The 23,016-nt window shown below is 36.6% G+C and overlaps 1 protein-coding gene across 1 annotated transcript in view; it reads left to right on the top strand.

Moving 5' to 3' along the window:
• Window positions 1-22,794, top strand: part of faf1 (Fas (TNFRSF6) associated factor 1) — a 339,764-nt gene extending 316,970 nt beyond the window's left edge. The window contains exons 18-19 of the mRNA XM_059984260.1: window positions 3,648-3,863; window positions 22,259-22,794. Coding sequence (XP_059840243.1) covers window positions 3,648-3,863; window positions 22,259-22,342 — 300 coding nt within the window. The 3' untranslated portion in view covers window positions 22,343-22,794. The remainder of the gene's footprint in view (window positions 1-3,647; window positions 3,864-22,258) is intronic.
• The last annotated feature ends 222 nt before the right edge of the window (window positions 22,795-23,016 follow it).

A 23,016-nucleotide genomic window follows, 5' to 3' on the forward strand; every position in this document is an offset into this window, starting at 1 on the left:
TTTAAATCCTATGATTGACAAGAGCTCAACTAATCAACAACTTCCAAATCATTCTGCTTCAGTTATTAACTCCTTTTTGACCGATTTTGAGTTGATCGAATTATGGATGCATTTGCACACTGATAACAGAGAATAATTTCTTTTTTTGCATGTCTATAAAAAATATTCGAGGATTGATCATATTATAGTTGATCCCTGCCTTTTGCCTAATGTTAAAAACTGTGAATATGACGCTATTGCTATAACTGATCATGCACCTTTGAGTTTGTCCTTTGAATTTGATGATGTAATTTTTGCCATCCACCATAGCGCATGTCTCAGATTTTATTGCAAAACTCTGATTTTATCAGTTTTATTAAAAGCCAGGTAAAAGATTTTTTTCTCTTTAGTGATATAGGAGGTATGTACAAATTAATTATATGGGATACATTTAAAGCATTTTTACGTGGTCAGATTATTTCTTATTCAGCTAAACTTAAAAAACAGACTAAAGCAGAATTAGATAAAATTTCAAAACAAATTAAAGATTTAGATAATATCTATGTGACTTCCCCTAATATTGACTTATTTAAAAAAAGGTGGAACTTCAATCACAATATAACCTATTATTAACTCATCCAATTGAAGGTTATCTGTTTAAGTTAAAGAGCCAATTTTATATGTTTGGAGATAAAAATAATAAACTACTTGCATCTCAATTAAAATCGGCTGGAGCCAAAAGGCAAATTTTGAGAATTTTTAGAAAGGGTGGTACCCTGGCTCGGGAATATGAAGAAATTAATAAGATTTTTCAAGATTTTTATACTGAACTTTATAAATCTCACTGTCCAGTAGATTCTTCTGAAATTAATGCTTTTTTAAGAAAGATTGCTTTTCCTAAAGTTTCTGCTGAGGATCAAAAAAACTCTTGGTGCCCAAATTACTGAATCCAAAATTCATAAAGCTATTTTTTCAATACAAGCTGGTAAGGCCCCAGGACTTGATGGTTATCCTGTAGAATTTTATTAAAAATTTGGAAAATTCCTTTCTCCATATATGTTGGAGATGTTTAAATATTCTTTTGTGAGAAGTGATTTACCCTCTACTTTTTATGAGGCTTCTATTTCTTTAATTCTCAAAAAGGATAAAGATCCTACTGATTGTGCCTCATACAGACCTATTTCATTATTGAATGTTGATGCTAAGATTCTGTCAAAGATAATGGCCAATTGGTTAGAGAGTATTTTGGGTAAAATCGTTTTTAAAGATCAAACAGGCTTTATAAAGGGTCGTTATTCTTTTTCAAATGTTCGGAGACTATTTAACATTATATATTTGCCCTCTTCTAAAACTCCACAATGCGTTGTATCTTTTGATGCTGAAAAAGCACTTGATCGAGTCGAATAGAAATATTTATTTAATGTTTTAGAAAAATTTGGTTTTGGTATTAATTTTATTAATTGGATTAAAATGATATATAAAGCTCCTATTGCTACTGTTGTCACTAATAACTGTAGGTCTCCTTTATTTTGGCTACCATTAAATCCTTTGTTATTTAATTTAATTTTAGAACCCCTTGCTATTGCTCTTCATGAAGCCAAAAATATTCATGGGATTTTTGTGAATGAGACCATGCACAAGATCTCTCTTTACGCTGATGATTTATTAGTATATATATATCTAACCCCGAAAAATCTATTCCTACTTTGCTAAAATTATTTGACAAATTTGGAGATTTTTCAGGATATAAAATAAATTTTAGTAAAAGTGAATTACTTCCTTTAAATGAATCTGTCTCTTTATATGATAATATTCCTTTTAAAGTTATGGATTCTTTTAGATATTTAGGTGTCATAATGACTAAAAAATATAAGGATCTTTATAAAGCCAATTTTCCTCCATTAGTGGACTCTATGAAGTACTCATTTAGTAGATGGAGCCCGCTTACATTTTCATGTAGTTAAAATGATGATTTTACCAAAATTTTATATTTATTTCAGAATATTCCTGTTTTTTTGACTAAGAAGTTTTTTGATGGGATTGATTCTATTAGTCTATTTTTTATTTGGGATAATAAAAAACCAAGAATTAGTAAATGTCATTTACAAATGTTGAAAAAGGATGGAGGTCTCGCTTTGCCTAATCTAAGAATGTATTATTAGGCTATTAATTTGCAATATATGACCTTTTGGTTATATTGGGGTGATAGGAATGATCAACCAATTTGGGTAGACCTGGAACTGAGAGATGTGAAACAGTTTTATTTAACTTCGTTATTAGGAGTTGCTCTACCTATACAATTAGCTAAAGTTGCTAATTTAAATCTATATCCTGTGGTTAAGCACTCTTTACAAATTTGGCTCCAGTTCCGCAATTATTTTAATCTTAAAAAATGTAAACTTTGTAGTATAATTTATCATAATTACTTTTTTAAACCTTCTTGGAGTGATCTAATTTTTTTACTTTGGAAAAATAAAGGTATTAATTCTTTTTTGGATTTATTTAAAGAAGGCAGATTGATGTCTTTTGAACAATTAGTCGATAAATATTCTCTCTCATATTCACACTTTTTACAATACCTTCAAGTTAGACATCTTTTACAAAAATATTTAAGTAATTTTCCTTACATATTGGAGGCTGACTTGTTAGATACTATTATAAATATGAACCGTTCGATGAAAGGTTCTTTTGAAAGAATTTATAATTTATTATTACAATGGGATAAGAATCCTTTACTTAAGGTTAAACAGGATTGGGAGAAGGAACTCAATTTGACTTTTATATAGGAGGATTGGACGCGGATTCTGAAGCTGGTTAACTCTTCTTCGATCTGTGCTAGTCATTCACTGATTCAATTTAAAATTGTTCATCGTTACCATTTGACAAAGAGACTTTCTAAAGTATTTCCCAATGTTGACAAGTATTGTGATAGATGAAAAACTGAGATAGCTACACTGACACATATGTTCTGGTCATGTTCTATGTTAAAACAGTTTTGGCAGTCAGTCTTTTCGACAATTTCTAAAGCACTCAGAATCAACTTACAACCTAATGAATTGACTGTGCTTTTTGGAATAATTCCTCAAAATATCCATGGTATTTCTGTGTCTGACCAACATGTTATTGCGTTTGTTACATTGATAGCTAGGAGGGCCATCTTGTTGAAATTGAAGGATATATCAGCTCCTACTTTGTCACAATGGTTCTCTCAAGTGATGCTGTGTCTTAGCTTGGAGAAAATTAGAAGTCGAACCTTTGAACCTTTATTTGATTTTGAGAAGAGATGGGGCTCATTTGCTCGTTATTATCATTTCAATTAACTGATAGATTTCCTCCACGATCTAAGTGTAAATTTTTTTATATATATCTTTCTTGCTGGCAGTTTGATGTTTATTTTTAGAAGCTCTCTGTGTGACGTATGGCTCTGGGGTTGTACCCTCAATGGGTTCTTTTTTTTCTCACTTTTCTTGCTTAGTAGGGTTTTTTTTATTACAAAAAATTTTCAATCTTTAAGATAATTTCTTTTTTTGAGGCATGGTAAGTGTTGTTACTTTGATGTACCTGTGTTTGAATAATAATAATAATAATAATAATAATAATAAAAAGATTTGAAAAGAAAAAAAGAACTTACTCATAGAAAGTTCTGCTATATCTTGTTATTTATCCAGGCTATTCGATTGTCCCTCGAGCAGTCATTACCTCCAGAGCCAAGAGAGGAGAGCAATGAACTTGTCAGTAAGCTGCGTATCAGAACACCACGGGGGGAATTCTTTGAACGACGTTTCTTAGCAAGCAACAAACTGCAAGTTGTCTTTGATTTTGTGGCTTCCAAAGGCTTCCCAAAAGATGAATATAAACTGCTAAGCACCTTCCCCAGAAGAGATGTAAGTGCACCATATTGTTTTTTCTTTAACTTTAGCTTAATGTACAATATGGAAATATCAAAGCCAGTATTGTAGAATTATGAACAGGGCTTTGCAGAAATTTTCAACGCGTAAACTTGATGGCCATTTTTTGCCACCCTTTTTCTGACTGTGTTCTGATATTGGACTCATAGTATGGGAACCACATTCATGGTTGTAACAGGCAAGGATAATTATCAGCTAAATGGTAATGTTCATATCAATTGAATTTACTTGCATTTTTTGTTCTTTTGAATTGGTAAATGTTAGGATTTTTTTGCAATCTTGTAAGTTTTATGTGTTTATGTTTTAGTAGCTTTTGAACTGACAAGAGCATCTTTGATGGTATTTCTCGAAATCCCAATTCAAAATGTCCCAGGAAGCTCTGATAACCAGCAAAGCCCTTTTCACAGATCTGAGGAGCAAAAGAGCAGTGGGGCTTAGCATTATTCTAATGGTCTCTTGAAACAATGAAGAATGGTTTAAAAATAAGATAAAACAATCTTTTTGTTTCTTTTTCAAAAAGTTATTCAAAAATACAAAACAACACTTTAAAATTATTAATTCTGAAAATGAAAATAGCTTCTCCCTGTGCATTCTTATCTAAAGTTTGTAGATCAACAGTAAATGGTATGAAGAGAAGGATGGAGTAACACTTTTGCTGTGAATGCTCACATTTGATAACTCTGTAATGGAGACCAAAGGCAAACCAGAACAGCAGTTAAGAAAACAGGTCACTCCAAATACAAAAATTCATCAATGATGCTTTGAAGATTATCTGTGGAGCCTCATTCTTGCATTAAAGTGGCTTGGTTTATAGTTTACAGTTATCCATTCAGCACCTTACAAGTGCAAAGCATCTCTGAGCACAGTTTAAGAGGAGAGCTTGAAGAAGTTTTCAATTCTGTGAGTTCCATAATCATATGAACTCCTTAGTTATTCCTGTGCATTTATTTTGGTCTGCATTCATTATTTCTGGAGCGATATTTACTGTTGTTAGCTTCCTGGGCAAAGCCACCTCTATCACCATTGGGAGATTTGGCATAGTGGTAATCACTGCTGGATCAGTAATCCGGAGACACAGTTAAACGCTGGGGACATGTTTGAATTCCACCATGGCAGATAGTGAATTCAGTACAAATATCTGATGACCATGAAACCATGGCATTTGTCGTAAAAAAAAACTATCTGGTTCACTAATGTCCTTTAGGGGAGGAGTCCTATGTGATCTGATCTATATGTGACTCCAAACCCACAGTGATGTGGTTGACTCTTAAATGCCCTCTGAAATAGCCTAGTAAGCCATTCAGTTATATCCAACTGCTAAAAAGAAAATAATAAGGAATGAACCCCCAGCATCAACCTAGGCACTGGAAATAACAGTGGCAAAGCCGGCCTTGTTGACCAAGTCTTTCTAACTAACATCTGGAGACCTGTGCCAAAGTTGGGAGAGCTGTCTCACAGACCTGTCAAGGAACAGCCTGATATAGTTGTACTGACAGAATCATACCTTACTGTTAACATTCTGGGCTCCATCATCATCATTCCTGGGTATGCACTGTCTCACCGGCAGGACAGACCTAGCAGAGGTGGTGGCACAGTGGTATACAGTAGAGAGTGAGTTTCCCTGGCAACTCTGGACGTTGACTCTGGACCCCATGAAGTCTCAGGGCACCAGATTAAACTTAGGCAAGAAAACCTCCTGCTCGTTACCATGTACCGTCCTCCCTCAGCTAATGAATCAGTACTTCTCCATGTTGAGCAGCACTTGGAGAAGGTATTGAAAGTAGCAAGGGCACAGAATGTACTCTGGGTGGGGGACTTCAATGTCCATCACCCAGTGTGGCTCAGTAGTACCACCACAGACCGAGCTGGTTGGGTCCCACTGGACAAAGCTCTAGACTGGGACTACAGTAGGTGGTGAGGGGACCAACAAGAGGGAAAAACACACTTGACCTCTTTCTCACCAACCTGCCTGCCCAGGAGGATCTGTCCATGACAGCATTGGTAGAAGTGACCACCACACAGTATTTGTGGAGACTAAATCCTGTCTCCACATTGAAGAAACCCTCCACCAGGTTGTGTGGCACTACCACCATGCTAAATGGGATAGACTTCAAACAGATCCAGTAGCCCAAATCTGGGCATCTGTGAGGTGCTGTGGGCCATCAGCAGCAGCAGAATTGTACTCAACTACAATCTGTAACCTCATGGCCCGGTATAGCCCCCACTCTAACATTACCACCCAGCCAGGGGATCAACCTTGGTTCAATGAAGAGTGCAGGAGGACTTGCTGAGAACACCACCAGGCATACCTCAGTATGAGGCATCACCCTGGTGAAGCCACAATACAGGACTACTTGCATGCCAAACACAATAAGCAGCAAGTAGTAGACAGAGCTGAGTGATCCCACAGCCGACGGATCAGATCTAAGCTCTGTAGTCCTACCACCTACAACCGTGAATAGTTGTTGGCAATCAAACAACTCACTGGAGGAGAAGGCTCCATAAAGATCCACATCCTTAACGATAGAGGAGCCCAGCACACCTGTGCAAAGATAAGACTGAGGCATTTGCAACAATCTTCAGTGACGAGCAGATGATCCAGCTCAGCCTTGTCCAGAGGTCCCCAGCATCCTAGATGTCAGTTTGTAGCCAATCCAATTCACTCCAAGATATCAAGAAATGGCTGAAAGCACTGCGAAAGTTAGGGACCCAGACAAAATGCCGGCAATAGTCTTGAAGAATGGTGCTCCAGGACTTGCCCCGTCACTAGCCAAGCTGTTCCAGTACATCTACAACACCGACATCTACCCAGCAATGTGGAAAATTGCCCAGGTGTCTTCTGTACACAAAAAACGGTAAATCCAACTGCCCTATCAGCCTACTCTCAATCATCGGCTAAGTCATGGAAGGAGTCATCAACAGTGCTATCATACAGCACCTACTCAGCAATAACCTACTTACGGATGCCCAGTTTGGGTTCTGTCAAGGCCACTTAGCTCCTGACCTCATCACCTCCTTGGCTCAAACATGGACCAAATACCAGAGGTGAAGTGAGAGTGATAAAGCTCAACATCAAGGCAGCATTTGACCGAGTATGGCATCAAGTTGCTAAAATGGAGTCAATGGGAATTAGGGGGAAAACCCTCTGCTGGTTGGAATCATACCTGACACAAAGGAAGGTGGTTGTAGTGGTTGGAGATCCGTCATCTCATCCTCAGGACATCATTGAAAGAGTTCCTCAGGGAAGTGTACTAGGACCAACTATCTTCAGCTGCTTCATCAATGACCTTCCTTCCATCATAAGGTCAGAAGTGGGTATGTTCGCAGATGACTACACAATGTTCTACGTTCCTCAGATAGTGAAGTAGTTCATACCGAAATGCAGCAGGACCTGGACAGTATCCAGGCTTGGACTGTCAAGAGGCCAGTAACATTTGAGCCACACAAGTGCCAGGCAATGACCATTTCCAACAAGAGAGGCTCTAACCATCGTCCCTTGACATTCAGTGGCATCACCATCACTGAATCCCCTACTATCAACATCCTGGGGATTACCATTTACAGAAAACTGAAATGGTTTAGCCATATAACTACTGTGGCCACCAGAGCAGGTCAAAAGCTATGAACCCTGTGGTATGTAACTCACCTCCTGACTCCCCAAAGCCTGTCCAGCATCTACAAGGCTTAGGTCAGGAATATAATGGAATACTTGCCACTTGCCTAGATGAGTGGAGCTCCATCAACACTCAAGAAGCTTTACACCATCCAGTACAAGAGTACCACTTTATTGGTACCCCTTCCACAAGCATCCAATGATAAATCCACCAGTGATAAATAGTTGCAGCAGTGTGTACTGTCTACAAGATGCACTGCAATAACACCTAAGGCAGCACTTTTCAGACCCATGAACACTACCATCTAGAAGGACAAGAACAGCAGATACCTGGAAACACCACCACTTGGAAATCCCCCTCCAAATAATTCACCATCCTGACTTAGAAGCATATCACCATTTTTTCATTGGGTCAAAATCGTGGAATTCCCTTCCTAACAGCACTATGGATGTATTTACACCTCAGGGACTGCAGCAGTTCAGAAAGGCAACACATCACCATCTTCTCAAGGGCAACTAGGGATGGGCAATAAGTGCTGGCTTAGCTGGCGATGGCCACATCCCGTAAGTGAATTTTTTAAAAAAATTTGTCCACAGCTATTGAAACATGTTGTCAGCTGGCCTAACTTACTGTAAAAACACAAAAATCATAATATGTTTATGACATCCAAAATATTTTTTTGAAAATTTAAAATTAATTTTTAAAATAAAAAAATGCAAAGAAACGCATGCAAGGGCACAAAACAACTTAATAGCGCTATCGGCAATGAAGAACTCCTTGAGTTAGTGGATTCCCCAGCATAAGCATTGGGAAGCTAAGTTGCAATGTTTCCATGCATTACCATTGTTAACATACAGGTTAGGAGAAGCATCATCATTGTGGGCACAGTGGTTGATAAGGCTGGAATCAGCTCACCACCTGTGTTCCCTGCCTCCATACACTCACTTGGGCTGAAGGGCCAAATGAGCTGAGTCACTCTACCTAGGAGTAATATGGTTTAGTCGGGCTTCAACAACAGTGATGGCTCAGGCATTGCCACTGGAACATCCTAACATCATGTGGCAGGTGGCAAGGTTGGTTTAGTGCTTGTTTCCCTTCAAAATCTTGAGGCTGGTTTTTTAGTTATTTTAGAAATAATGTTTAGAGATATTTAAATAAAATGTTAAGTATTCTAATTTCTCAAAATTTAATTTTTAATATTAACTGAAAACACTTGAACAATAACCAAAGCATTTTGTTATATATTACCTATTTCCTCCTCAGCTCCAGATAAGGAATTTTTAGTTAAAAGTATAGTGACCCAATCCTACCCCAAGCCTGACAGGTTTAGGAATGGTGTGGCACATTGCTGATCATGATCCTGTTGTCTATGTCAGTCCGGGAGAAGCAAAATAATTTGGCCCAGTAAATACTTTTATTGCCAGGAGTCAGAATTGCGTTCTAAGCTTGATCCTTTATCCAATGTGGTTGCAATTAATTCTCAGGAGATTCCTTATCAAAGATACAGTGTTTAAAAGAATGACTTTGAGCTGATTTCTCAATAGCTCCTAGATTTGAAGGGAGCATTGGAGGGCAGTAGGTCCCACACTGTGAGACTAACCTATTCCTGGTTGCATGGCCATAGTCGGTATTCTTCATTTGCATTTATGGCATTCTAGCTTTTACCGGAAAACATTAGAATATATCTGTTATGGAACAGATATGGATAGAATTTTGCTTGTTCCAATAATCAAAGTTTTCTGCTTTACTGTTGTAAATAATCTTGGAGTAGAAAATTGACTCCATGCATTCATAACCTGCTTGGTTCTCATCAAATATTACTCTTCACTGAAGTTTTGCAAAGTGCTGAAAAAAATCAAAAGGGGTTAGCCTTGCAGTGTAGACCCCCATGCCCCCTTGCAGCTCATTTCCAATATATTTTTATATCCTACTGTAAGTACTCCCACCAATTTCTTTTGTAAACTATTTAATTAGATAGGGTGATCTACTTCCTGGGTCCTGCACAAAGTTCTAACTGGAAGCAAAATTTTAAACGATCAGACTTGAAAAAATACTGGAGGCATAAGAGATGCTAGAATCTGGTGCAGAAAATACACTGCTGGAAGAACTCAGTAGGTCAAGCATCTGTGATAGTAGAGGAACAGCCAACATTTTCGATTGATGCAGTGCACCAGTTTGATTCAGGGCTTGACCTGAAGCATCAGCTGAACCTTTGACTGGAAAAATACTGGCACATTTTTCTCTACATTTGATCTTGAACTCAGTTGCAAGTCTGTAACATTGTTTTATTACTAATCTTTCTGATTTTTATACAGGGAAGAAATGTGTAAAGGGAAGAATTCTGCATGGTATTTAGTTTTATGATAACATTGAATTTCTGAAAGATTATATATTTCAAGATTTTGTAACATTTTATTAGCTAAAAGATAATATACTCTTAATATATTATTGGCTGAATTACTAAAAAATCTCAGCTGTCTGCCTCTTCAGTATAAACTGAAGGTTTTATTTGATCTGTTTTCAAGCAAAGCCTGCTTGGATTGCCTGTAGAATCAGCTAATGTTAGCAGCTGGCAGGAAGATTACCTACAGGGAAAGCTAACTAGGCACCAAACCACTTCTCTTTGGACCAGTTTCAAAAAAGTGCCTTTGGACATCAAATACAAAGCTGGCATATGGATAATTCCTCATACCTTTACCAAGTATTATCTTATAGATTTATCAACTAACGAGTTGATAAACATTTGCATGTAGATTTCAGATGTAAGCCATCTGTTAATTTCAGAAAGCCCACCCTTATTTCAAGAATAGTTTAGATACCGTGAGTGTATTTGTGACATTGTGAAGAAAATTATTCTCTGTAGATTTTTAGTCCCTTGACTTTTTACTATTCCTGTACACTTGCCACTTTGGCAACTAAAATTGTGTTCTATAATCAATCCAAAATCTGTTTTGCATTAGCTTACAGGTCTACCTAAGAACAGGGTTTATTTTGTAGTTGTTATAGGATACTTTAAATTGAAGAAAAACTCATCAGTTTCCTCAAAATGGATCAGTTTTTTTTCTGTAACAAAATAATGCAGAACAAAATAACACTCATGGATGAAATTTTGAAGTAAACAGTTCATAAGCTGTTCTATGTTCTAAACTGTAAATTGCAATTAGATTAAGTTGAAATACAAAGGAAATAAAGCAAATAATGTAACATTGATTTCATGAGATTTCTAATATAGACTCGTTACATCTGTTTGGGAAATGGAAGTTCCCCCTAACAGAGTTCACAAATCACTACCCAAAAATTTGAGGTACAGAATAAGATTCACTTTCACAGAATTTATGTGGCACAGAAATTCAATAAATAAACACAAATTTTATTTTCTACGACTTCTGTTTTCAGACATGCAGGTCACATGACTTTGAGTTATGGAAAAACATGATGTAGATAATTTCTAGGAATGCAATACCCCACCATCCCATAATTTGATGTCTTCTGTGGGTTTATTAGTTGCCTATTTATTAAAACTGTAAGTCTATCATGAAATATATAAATGTAAATTAAAATGTTCAAAACCTGCATTAAACTAAATAATTTTATTATTAGAAAGATTATCTCAGCTACGACAGCATAATTGTATATTTCTCAAAATTAATGTGTTAATTTTGTGAAGTAACATTTCACTTAATAAGTTTGACTTTATTGGTGGTATAATTACATAGTGTAGTTTCTCTTAACTTTTATATTTTCCTTCCCTTGTGAAATTTCTTTCTTGCCTAGAAGCATATATAATGAAGGATTACTCACATCAATGGCAAAAATAAATTATGCATATTATATATTTTCATTACTTTTTTATTTTGTTCCCAAAACTGAGTATTTTGCAATTGGATAAGCATCCTGTCAATTTAAATGTATTTGATGGGTGGAAACTTGTTGATAGCTAACCTGTCTGAGCGTACTGGTTATCTTCCATAACCTAATAGCCACAGTCTTCTCCTCCAAGGCTAACACATAGTTGGTTAGTTACTTCAAGACTTCTCCAAGTATGTCAAATTCTGCCCCCAAAATGACATTGACATCTGGTGAGATCCTGCAGTCAGACTCAGAGACTATTAATTCCGTCATCATGCATTACGTTTATGAATATATTTACTGCTTCTAAATGTCTACAAATGCTATTTTGTAAAAAGTTAAAATATAATGAAAAATAAAATTAAAGCTACTAAAATACCATAAAAATGTAAGTACATTATTTGATTTGGTTCAGTTAATTTTAAAGTGAATGAATTCCTGCTCATCATTCTGAGATTATAATGGGTCTTGCTCCATCTTTGTAGTAAAGTTTTGGAAAATATATTTAATGCAATTCTACATTGGAATTCATGCAGAGTCCTTTGGTGCAGTGCAGATGTCCAGGATTGGAAAGGAAGATTGGATTTTAGCCTGTGGCTTGCATCCTTTTAAGAGAATAAAGACAGGCAGATCTGAGATGATCGGCCTGATTTTGAGCAGAAGATCATGGACTGCGCCTGTCTGTGAACGGAGTAACAATAGTTTGTGCTGCTCCTAGTTTTTTTTCCTTTCCCCCTAGTTTAAACTTCAAATTTAGAAGATCACCGCCTTTATCTAAATTGGTTCAGGAAATATTTACACCAAATGTCAGATAATTTTTTTTTAAATTGTCAAGTACTAAAGTAGAGCCCAAATAAAAATCAAGAAAATTGTGTGTTACATCAGTGCTTTCCATTATAGTAGAACTTCTGTGTTGTTGATAGGCATTTTTAAAATTTTTCTCTCCCTCCTACTGTGGATTACTTCCAAAATTTATGCTTTACAAAAATACTAGTCACATCCATTTTTTGTCCTGACCACCCTACATTTCCTACCATCACCTGCAGTTATTTTAACTTTACAAATGAAATCTTGTCCAAATATATCTGCTAAAAATGCTTTTCATCTTCCTTATTTCAGAATGGCATAGTAATTTAATTTGCTGATATCCTGGAGAGTACAAAAGGTCACCATGGCCAAAAGAGCCAAAGGAGATTATAGAGACCTATATAAAATAAGATCATGGAAAGTTATTTACAAAAGACTAGTACAGTGTGTTAATTAAGCACACATACAAGCCAGATGAACAGAAATGCCTTGGAGCGAAGCAAAACAACAGCTTTGTTTGTTGACAGATGCTAGAGTGTTATTGTCTGTTAATTGGATAATGGTGTAAACATTTGCAAACTCTGCTGTCCTTAGTGAATACAATGTTTGAAGGGCAACAAGAGGCATGATCTCTATGTATGACCGTACTTGTGTGTTCTCATACAAGCTATCAGGTAAATAAATGTGAGTTTAATATTTCAGGCTACTACTATTAGCATTTAACTGACAACCTGAAACCAAAAATTACAACATATTATGTTAAAATCAATATGATCATTGTCCTTGAATGTTGACTCACTTGTTCAGCTACAACCTAGTGAATATTATTAAGTGGAACATTCTGTGTTTTTTTTTATTACCAGATATACCTGCAGCTCTATGCATCTGGCTGCTTGCTACCATTTTTGCTTAGTCTTCACATTTGAGTTTTCTTTAGGGATTTAAAAAGTGCCATCTCATTAGATGCAAGCCTGCAAAACAAAGCCGACATGTTAAAGTGGAAATTGTGCTCTTTTCTGATGCATGAATGTGCTGTGATACACAAATAATTCCAGTGTTATATTAGTTGACAGTAGTAGATGGATTCTGTATGAGAAAATATAAACATGATTTCCTGTACATTATAATTATTAATCATTGAAGTGCCTAATGCATACAGTAATTAAAGGTATCATATTTATTCATTGGAATAAAATTATGCACAAAATTCCTATTGTAATATAAATTAATTACTTAATTTGACCACAATTCTATTTTCTACTTTGTATTAGAATTCCCAGCTTAATAGCTCACCTACAGCAAATGTTTTATTTAGTTTGAAATCAGTCGCAGATTAAAATTGATTATCGATACATTTCGCTTTCCCATCTCCACTGATAGTAAGTGGAATGAACTGTTTGTCAATGATTGATTGGTTGTCCATCATACCAACAATGACAGATTTGTACAGTTTTTCTTTTAGATAACGTGAACTGCACAAAGAAGCCTGTGTGAGAGGGTTTTTAAACTGGAGAAGGAATTGCACTAGGTCCGTCACAACTGGGGTCTTCCTTGGTTGCAGTGGAGGACCATGATTTCTGTCCCTTAACGATGCCTTTCGAATTTCACAAAGTTTTGAAGAATCGCTATCTTGGTCATTAATCTCATCTGCCCAATCCGCTGGAGATGGCTTTGCATGCTAGGACAGTCATGTCCCTGTCTCACTGGGGTACGAGGTATGGCTACACATGCCTGATTTAGCTCTCCTGTTGAAGTGGAATACCGGGGTGTCACTGCTGTGACATGCAAACAGCTATTTGGGGCCACGGGTGAGAGCTGAGTGTCTAGTGGTGACCAAAGCTGAGTGAACGGTCACAACAAGCCCCTTCACCAGAGGTGCTACCTCTCCAGAGACATTCCTTACGCCTGTATTTGTAAATATGGTTTGTTGAAACTGTAAGATCTTCACTAAGGAAAAGTACGAGATAATTAACTACCTGCAAGAGCTCTCTAGGGAAATGAAAAGATTCAATACCTGAGGACATGTTTGGAAAAGAGTCTTATTTAAACATCAACCATCTTCAAACATCAGCACGACTTACTTGAAAAGAATCATCATTTATTACTTGCAGTTTAGGAGATGCACACCATCAGGCTGACAAAAGCAAGTTAACTTAGAATGGATTCTTTCTGCATTATGGATTAAATGTTTTAAAAATGAGTGTGCAGTCAAGTCCGTATGCATAGATGTGAAATCAAACAATATAGCCTCAGAAGTGCCATGTTACAGTTAAAAATGCTATCACCTAATGATCAGATGCCTTCTACTGTGTAGACATCTTAAGCTAATGTGCCTAACCAGTTTGCTAGTTTGATCACTTCCTGAAGAGACAGTTGCAATAGTTCTGTCAAATTACAGATTAAAAAAATAGTAGCAATCCAGAATGAAAATTTGCTGGGAATATTCAATAAATTAGGCGGCATCTATAGAGAGATAAACAAAATGTAGTTTCAGGTTGATGACCTTTGAACAAATGGCAGAAGAGTTAGCAATCAAACATGATTTAAGTTGATTACTAATTTTTCCTAGGCTGTATCATTTTTCTTGGATTTTCTCAGCACAATGTTGCATCGCCATCAAGCTTCCAATGGCAGTGGAGGTCATCTTAACAGTTAAAGGCAATTTAGGCAGTTACGTTTCGAAACCAAGATCGCTGAAACTTAAGCAATTCAGCTGTTAAATGCAACATTACTTACATTAGTGTATGCTCAGCAATTGAGCTAGAACCTATATTATTCACTTGTTCAATCAAGCATGAGAAGATAGATCTAATACTCAACATCCTTAAGACCTAGATCCTCTAGTAATCTGTGCCTGCAATGCCTCCCATAGTCTTTGACAATAAAGGTTCACAGTAAAGCCCAGACAATGGACTGCTTCCTATAACTTGGGAGTCTCATCTTGACAAAGGCAAATATCATTGACAAAGTTCAACACCATCTTCAAGGCACTAGTACAATATTTGGTTAACCTGGGAAAGGATATTTGAAAATCATGACCTCAGGCCTGGCACTAAACTGTATCAATCAGTGTCAAGCAGCATTGATCTCTGCCCTCCTATATGATTCTGACTCCTGAACTGCTTAGAGTAAACATCTCAAGGAACTCAAGGAAATACATCAACAATCCTGGCTCCACAAATTCTTCCAATTTCACTGGATTATTGTGGATGGATATTTAATGGTGTGTAGACTCTGAGTCAAAAAATCCCTTTTCATATGATTTATATTTAATTAGACTTTCTTCCAGGTATGACCTCAGGAAGTAATAAATTAAGTCTTGAATAATTATGTAAGTGTCTGCTCAATATTTCTCAATTAATTTTTGGAATGTGGCATCCCAAGCAAGGTAAGCATTTACTTCCCATCTCTAAGGAGTTGCTGGTAAGCTGACAAATTGGTTTGCAGCACTTTTACAGTGCTGTCGAGCAGTGTATTCCAGGATTAGGACCAGTTAACAATGAAGGAATTGCAAACTATCCCCAGATTAGGATGGAGTGTGATTTAGGAAAAAACCTTCAGGTTGCAGATATCATCATAGTGTATGCACTCTTCTAGCGAAGAATTAAAGTTCAAATATGAAGCAATAGGTCATTGATGGTTGAGTCATTGCTGACCCGAGGAACTCCCACAGTAATGTCGTGAGTATTTATTGACTTCCAACAACACATCCACCATTCTTCTGCTGTCCTTGTATGTAGCAGAAGTTGCAATTGTCATAGGTATTATCAAACTGCCTTCTTGATTAACTCCGATATATTTTGCAGTCGAAACAGTTGTGGGTATTGCAAAGTGAATACGTAAAGTACTGAATATACTGCCAATCAAATAAGCCGTTTTCTGCTGGATTGTGTTTAGTTTTTTGAATGTTGTTACTATATCGCTTCTCCAGGTAAATGTATATCGCTTCTCCAGCTGAGTTTGAGAGGTAGAGTGATGAGCTGCAGTTAAGTTTCTGGTAAATCGTGATCATCTATTTGTCTGTGCTGCCTCTTCCCGTCTTTCCCCCAGGTAGTTATGGTGAGGGACTCAGGAATGGTAATGGTTAAATTGGAAGTACTCATGCTTTGGCATGAATATTACTTAACAAATAAATAAATGCTCATGCCTGAAATTCATCTTGCTAAAATCAAGCAGTCAATGAGGTTTAAGTTTTCCCAAACACTTCTGGTTTTATCAAAGGTCCTTATTACCACACTCAGTCAAAGGCTGCCTCGATGTCTAGGATAGTTTCTTATAGTTCCCCTTTCAAATTTAGCTTTTATGACAGTAGATAGTAGTTAGTGCTGTGCTTTACAGCACCAGCAATTACCAGTCAGGGTTCAATTCCCACTGTCCCTCTGACTCTGCATTTTCTCTGAATACTCCAGATATTATTGATGATGCACAAACTGTGCATCAGGTTTTTGATGAAGAATAGTTCACACTGTTGAATAATCTTACATCGCTTTGCTGATGATTGGGAATGGTCACTAATTAGGAAAAATCATACCCTTTATTGAAAGGTCATATCTGGGCAGACATCTAGGTTATGGAGGTGTTGCTTCTGTAATGGAACAGTAATGCACAATATAATTTTATATTTCATGGCTTAACTAAATAGGATTAAACTCTGGTTATGATGGATCTTTCCAAAGTAGGCAACTTTTATTATTATTAGTGGAGGATTGGAGTGTATTGGATTAGCTTTGATACTGTGACATTTAAAAATGAGTAGCTCAGAACAGAAGTGTTTTGTTCTAATTGTTGCTAAGATTCTTTAATGCTAAAAATGTATTTTTGTCAAATGCTTATTTTAAATAATATTTTTATAACACACTAGTATAAATCTTCTTGAATACTTACATTTTCCAAAATGATCAGATGGATTTCCTTAGTAGTTGAATTATTTTAGCATTCATAGCTTTTTGGCAGGGGATAAGAAGGGGGAAGAAAAGAAAATACCCAAAATACATGCAGAATCTTCAGTTATCCACATTGCAGAATCCCACAATGTCAAATACCTTATTTACAAACTCCCTTAAACAGGAAAAAAAAATGATTTGGCACATACTGTTTTTCAAGATGTGACTTCTTTTGTGAGGGTTTTGATGACAACTGTACTAAGTCTAGTAGATTCATGCATTTATTTGGCTTAACTTAATTTTATTTATATAAATACTCTTAGCTGTGGTCAAGTAAAAACAAGCCATACTTTTTATCATATTCTAGCAACTAATAAAATGAAATATAGGCTTTTTTGATATTTATATTCATCAATATTTAATGCCACTTGTATAGAATACCAATATGATGTCTGCACATAACACATGTTACAGAATGAAAAAAATGAAGAGAGGAAGTTAATTAAATCAAAGTTTAACAGGTCCAGTAAGTAAATGTTTCAGAAGATCTATTCACAAAAACACCTAACAATTTTAAGTACAATATCAAAAGAATCCTGTATGTCAGATTATTTTTCTTTAAACAATGAACTGGATGATACTAACAGCTGGTCAGTAGTTTCATATGGACCAACTTGCTCGTTCAGTATGCTCACCCGTGTGTGACATTTTTTGTGCCCATATTGTAGATTCTTCTGACTTCTTTCTGTGTGAGCAAGGTCTTTATTCCTGAAGTAGTAAACACTAGTATAAATGAACTTGCCTTAATTAACTCATTACTTAGAACAGTTGGCTAGGTAGGTTATAAACATGAGAGATCCTGCAGATGCTGGAAATCCAGAATAATATACACAAAACACTGGTGAAACTCAACAGGCCAGGCAGCACTAATGGAAATGAATAAACAGTCAACATTTTGGGCAGAGACCCTTCTTCAGGACTGGAAAGGAATGGGGAAGATGCCAGAATAAAAAAAAACTAGGGGAGGGGTAGGAGGACTAGGCAAGTGAAGTGTTCTAGTTGAAACATATGGGAACTGGTGGATACCATTATGGTAAAGAGTGACCATCTCTATAGCATGGGGTTTGCTGCTTGAAGAACTTCAGCTCAGGGTCAATAAACAGGATTTCAAGCTTAAACTCTGCAACACGTCAAGAAGAATTACCTGGACATGGCGTTTCAGGGGATTGTCACACACCCCTAAGATTAGCTATGTTTGCCATGTTTGTATGGCTAGCCAGAGGCTTTTTCCCAGGGCTGAAATGGCTAACACAAGGGGACATAGGGGATAAGGGGAAGTAAGTACAGAGGGGGAATTTGGGCAAGTTTTTCCACACACCGTGGTGGATGCATGGAATGCATTGCCGGTGACAGTGGTAGAGGCGGATGCAACAGGGTCTTTTAAGGGACTTTTAGATAGGTACATGGAGCTCAGTAAAATAGAGAGCTATGTAGTAGGGTAATTCTAGGCAGCTTCTAGAGTAGGTTACAGGGTTGGCACAAAGTTGGGGGCTGAAGGGCCTGTAATGTGCTGCAGATTTCTATTCTATGTTTAAAATGTTGAATGTTCAAGGACAAAGTGGTGTAACTGCAGAAGAGGCAGGACAGAGGATCCAGAGACTAGTTCCAGATGAGCCTCAGCCTTATTCTGTCTAACAAGTACAAGGTTTCTACTCCCTTTGTGGTCAAGGACGGGATTGCAGGAAGCATCTGCACACTGTCCATAGCACCATAACCATGATGTCAGTCCAAACTAATCCCATCTGCCTGCATGCGTTCTATCTCTCTCGTTCCTTGTCTGTTCCTGTGCCTACCTTAAACACTGCTCTTGTGTCTGCTTCTCTGTCTTCCCCTTGTGGCTTATACTAGGTATCTACCACACCCTGGTTTAAAAAAAAAACTTGCCTTGTAATGCAGGAGAATTATTTGTGGAATGCTTCAGGGATTGCTTTTTAGAGTTGTATATTATGGAGCTCACACAGAAACAGGTTATTTTAGATTTCACCTTAAGTAATGAGAAAGATTATTAAGGGAGCTTGTGGTTAAAGGTCCCCTAGGAGGTAGTAACCATAGTGTGCTAGAATTCCAAATGCAGTTTGGAAATGACCCATAGGTTCATAACCAGTGTTTTCAATTTAAATACAGGGAGCTATATTGGTATCAGGGGAGTGGGGCTGTTTAAGATGAACAGGTAAACAAGTTGAGAGACAGATAAGTAGAATAATAGTGGCACATATCCAAACAGCTGGTGTACGTGCTCTTTAAGAGTTTATCCCAGTCAAAAAGATGGAGTCTGTGAGAAAGAGGCACAATCCGTTATTCGCAAAAGAGATCATCAGTAATTTTAAATTAAAAGTTAAGGTACAGAAAGTGTCAAAGAATAGTGCAAACCAGACGAGTACAGAGATATTGGGGTCTAGCAGCAGAAGACTAAGAATCTTATAGGCAACATGAAAATGAATTGTCAAGAAAATTTCCATGTAGTATAAAAAGAAATAGTGTAAGTTTCTGTGAGTATATAAATAGAAGAGCCTGTGGTAAATATATCTCTGGAGATTGAAGCAAAGAAATGGCTGATATGTTTAATAAACTTACTGCATCAGTTCTCATCTTGGAGATACCCTGCTCCTAGATGTGTTTTGAGGTGTTTTCTAGTCCAGGGCACTGTCTATCTCCTCACCTCAGAAAAGCAACGGTCATAACCGAACCCTCAGTTTTATACCAGCTGGCACACTCGGTAAAATGGAGTGAAGTGATTTGTTTTTAATTGATTTTGTAAATTTAATGTCTGTAACAAAGTTGTATTTAAATTACATTTAGGAGCCTTTGGAAAGGCCTTTGATCATAAATGCTGACAGAAGGCCAATCAAGTGGTTAGGAGAGCCTCAGTTTATAGCAACTGAGGTTTACTCAGTACTCCTGCACCCTGTTCCACTTTGGTTGTAGCATCAAGGCCTAGGAGACCAGTGGGGTGCATGGAGATGGATTTGGCAGCTGGTGCATGGGTGTAGTAATTTTCAGATGGTTGGGACTGGAGCATATTTGCATTCATTTTCTACCCTGCCACTCTCACCCCACCCCCCCCAGAACTGCAATCTGGGGCAGAGTCGAGGAGAGCTGGTAGGCCTTAGCAAACTCATTCATTCACTCAGAGAGGACAGCCCTTCCAGCACCTGTATTCCTCTCTCCACATGGTGTTTTTGTACACTTCCGACTTATAAGCAGTTGTCAAGAACAGAAACTTGGAGATTGCTTTGAGTGAAATGTATATAACATCTGATTTGAGCCATTGGTACATCTTATTTTGTTTTTATTTCCAGTGAAAACTTCACTTTTGTTACAGAATTTTTAATTTTAAAAACTGCTAAATTATTTTTGTGAACACATTAATCTTTATTTACATTAAATGATTAAAATATGAATTTGACATGTGGCTATTTTCATAAAAATTTAGAAGAGATACAGACTTTAAAGGTAAAATGTTTGAATGTAGGACAACAACATTCGAATAACTGAATAATGCTGTGCCAGAAAATAGTGATAATTAATTCTGTAAAACAAATATGAATTGTTTTCTCATCCCACCTGTTTGAGTGCTAAACTACAGGAATTTTTTTTATAATAAACCAGAATGACCTTTTCACCAGGTGAATGCACTTGTACAATGGTTTCTGTTAGGGCGTTATGCTCAGGTTGTTAGGAATCAATGTTTAAATGTTACTTTCATTTGTTACTTTACTGGCATTTTTTACAACTTCAGTAAAACCTATTTAGCTTTGAGTGTGCATTCGTAATTTATTTTTGCTGTTACATGAGGAATTTTCATCCAACAAAACTTTTTTTCTTTCATGTGCTTTGTCAGCTTTCTCTTCTACAACTCTGATCTTTTTTCTCATTTTCTGCAATGATTTCCAGGAGGATCTTCTATGTATTTGAAGATTTTCTGTTAGAATCAAGATGGGCCAAAGTGGGTGAAATAGCACCAAGTAACCTGGCAGTCCTTAGACTTCTCTGTGTGAAAGTGTATTCTTGTATACAGTGGATTCTGCTTAATTGGGCCACTGGTTAATTGGGACTTCCATTTATTTGGGACAAATCTTAAAGAATAAAAACACACCAAGAAAATAATTGGAATTCCCTTTGTTTATTTGGTACACTATGCCACTTAACAGGTGCAGTTGACTAATGCCGAACAGTTTCTACTGTCAGTCTTGAGCACTTACATGGCTATTCAACCATGTGTCGGTTGCATGTGTTTGTGCTCAAAAAACAGTGATTTCTGTCACTGATAGTTGGCGAGAAATGATCAGTAAGACAATTCAGAACTGTTTTGATCTCTGCTTTCAAGCATTCAGGCTTGGAGATGCCGGAAGTGGCTGTTAAACATTATGAAGCAAACAGTATTTAAATAGCTTCAGTTGTGTGTGCTTGTCGAGTGTAATGTTTCAGTGTTCAGAATTAATTCTGAAGGTTTTTACTATCCTTAAAATTAAATGTAATAAATCTTATTGGTTTTTGGTTTAATATATAATCCTGTATAGTATATTGTTGGAAATTTTCCATACTGGATGTCTGTCAGCCATAAATTTAGTTACTTGGTGGTTGAATATTAATAGACGGTGTCTTTCCTCTGAGAAGACTATGGAATTGACTGAGCTGCAAGGAATATACCACAAACATTGGAAGAGTAATTTGTTGTGTTTTCAATGCTGTCCCCATGTATACTACAATATTGTTCCTTCTCCTGCGGAAGTAGAAGAATAGCAAATTTGTCTTCAGCATTAAGATGTTGATTTGTTAGGTCTGTATTCTGACATATTGCTGTGTGCCAGTGAACATTGCCCATGTACAGATAACTAGAAGAAGACTGAATAACCTTCTAACAACAGAAGAAGTGAAAAAATGAGTAGAGAAGAGTAAATTTATGTGTATAATAGTGAAGGAAACTATCTGCAAATACATAATTCCTGTGGTGACAAATTATACAAAATAAAGGTGTTTATTTTGAGGGATTTGGTTAATTCTCTGGAAAAATTGAGGTCCTGTCAGTCATATGAATAAAACAAAATTATTCAGTCAGGTTCCCGTACATTGTTTAAAGATAAACTTTGTGCTAATGAAATAGTAAGTCAGTTAAATGAACTTATATGAAAGTAATCCTTATTTTATTTTTTAATAGGTATCTCAGTTTGACCCAACTGAAACATTGCTGGAGGTGAAACTGTATCCTCAGGAAACTCTCTTCCTGGAAGCAAAGGAATGAATTCATCCATGGGACTCTGGCTTCCGAGATAGTTGATAAAAGCTCAGCATAAGTCTGAAAGCTGCAAGATCCACTTTTTGTTTTGTCCAGCTACATGCCACAACTATCTGCCTCTTTTAAAAGCCCAAAATCAACATCATCATTGTAAAATGCCTGTATGCTGCCAACCTCACAAGAAATGTAGATGTTTACAAAGATATATAGGAGGAAAGCAATCTGTGACGAACACTGACTTACAACCTTCACAATATTCTGGCCTATGTTTATTCATCAATGCACTATTCAAAAGTGAAGTGAAATATATTAGTTAGAATTGGTTTCTCTGTACCCATTCAACTACAAAATCTGTAATTCAACCAGTTTTTGGAACAAGTGCTATGATTTGAAATTCTGTATTTGTTTTAATTCAATACATACTTGAGACAATGCTCATAAATGTGCACAATTCCATGTCTGGATTTCTACTTAAAGCCTAATTTATGATGTCATGGTAGGCAGAGAGTCATTCTTGGCCATTGAGATTTAATGCAGTAATTTGGAAAGTATGATTTTCATACAGCACAATTTTCTTATTTGGTTTACAACTTTAGTAAAATGTGTGGGATATAATTTTCCATTTGTAGCCATCTTTTATAATGAGCCTGTCCTTTCCTTTTAGGTGGTTACAGAGTTAA

Source organism: Hypanus sabinus, chromosome 11 (genome assembly GCF_030144855.1).
Source record: "Hypanus sabinus isolate sHypSab1 chromosome 11, sHypSab1.hap1, whole genome shotgun sequence".
In the NCBI taxonomy this organism is placed as follows: Eukaryota; Metazoa; Chordata; class Chondrichthyes; order Myliobatiformes; family Dasyatidae; genus Hypanus; species Hypanus sabinus.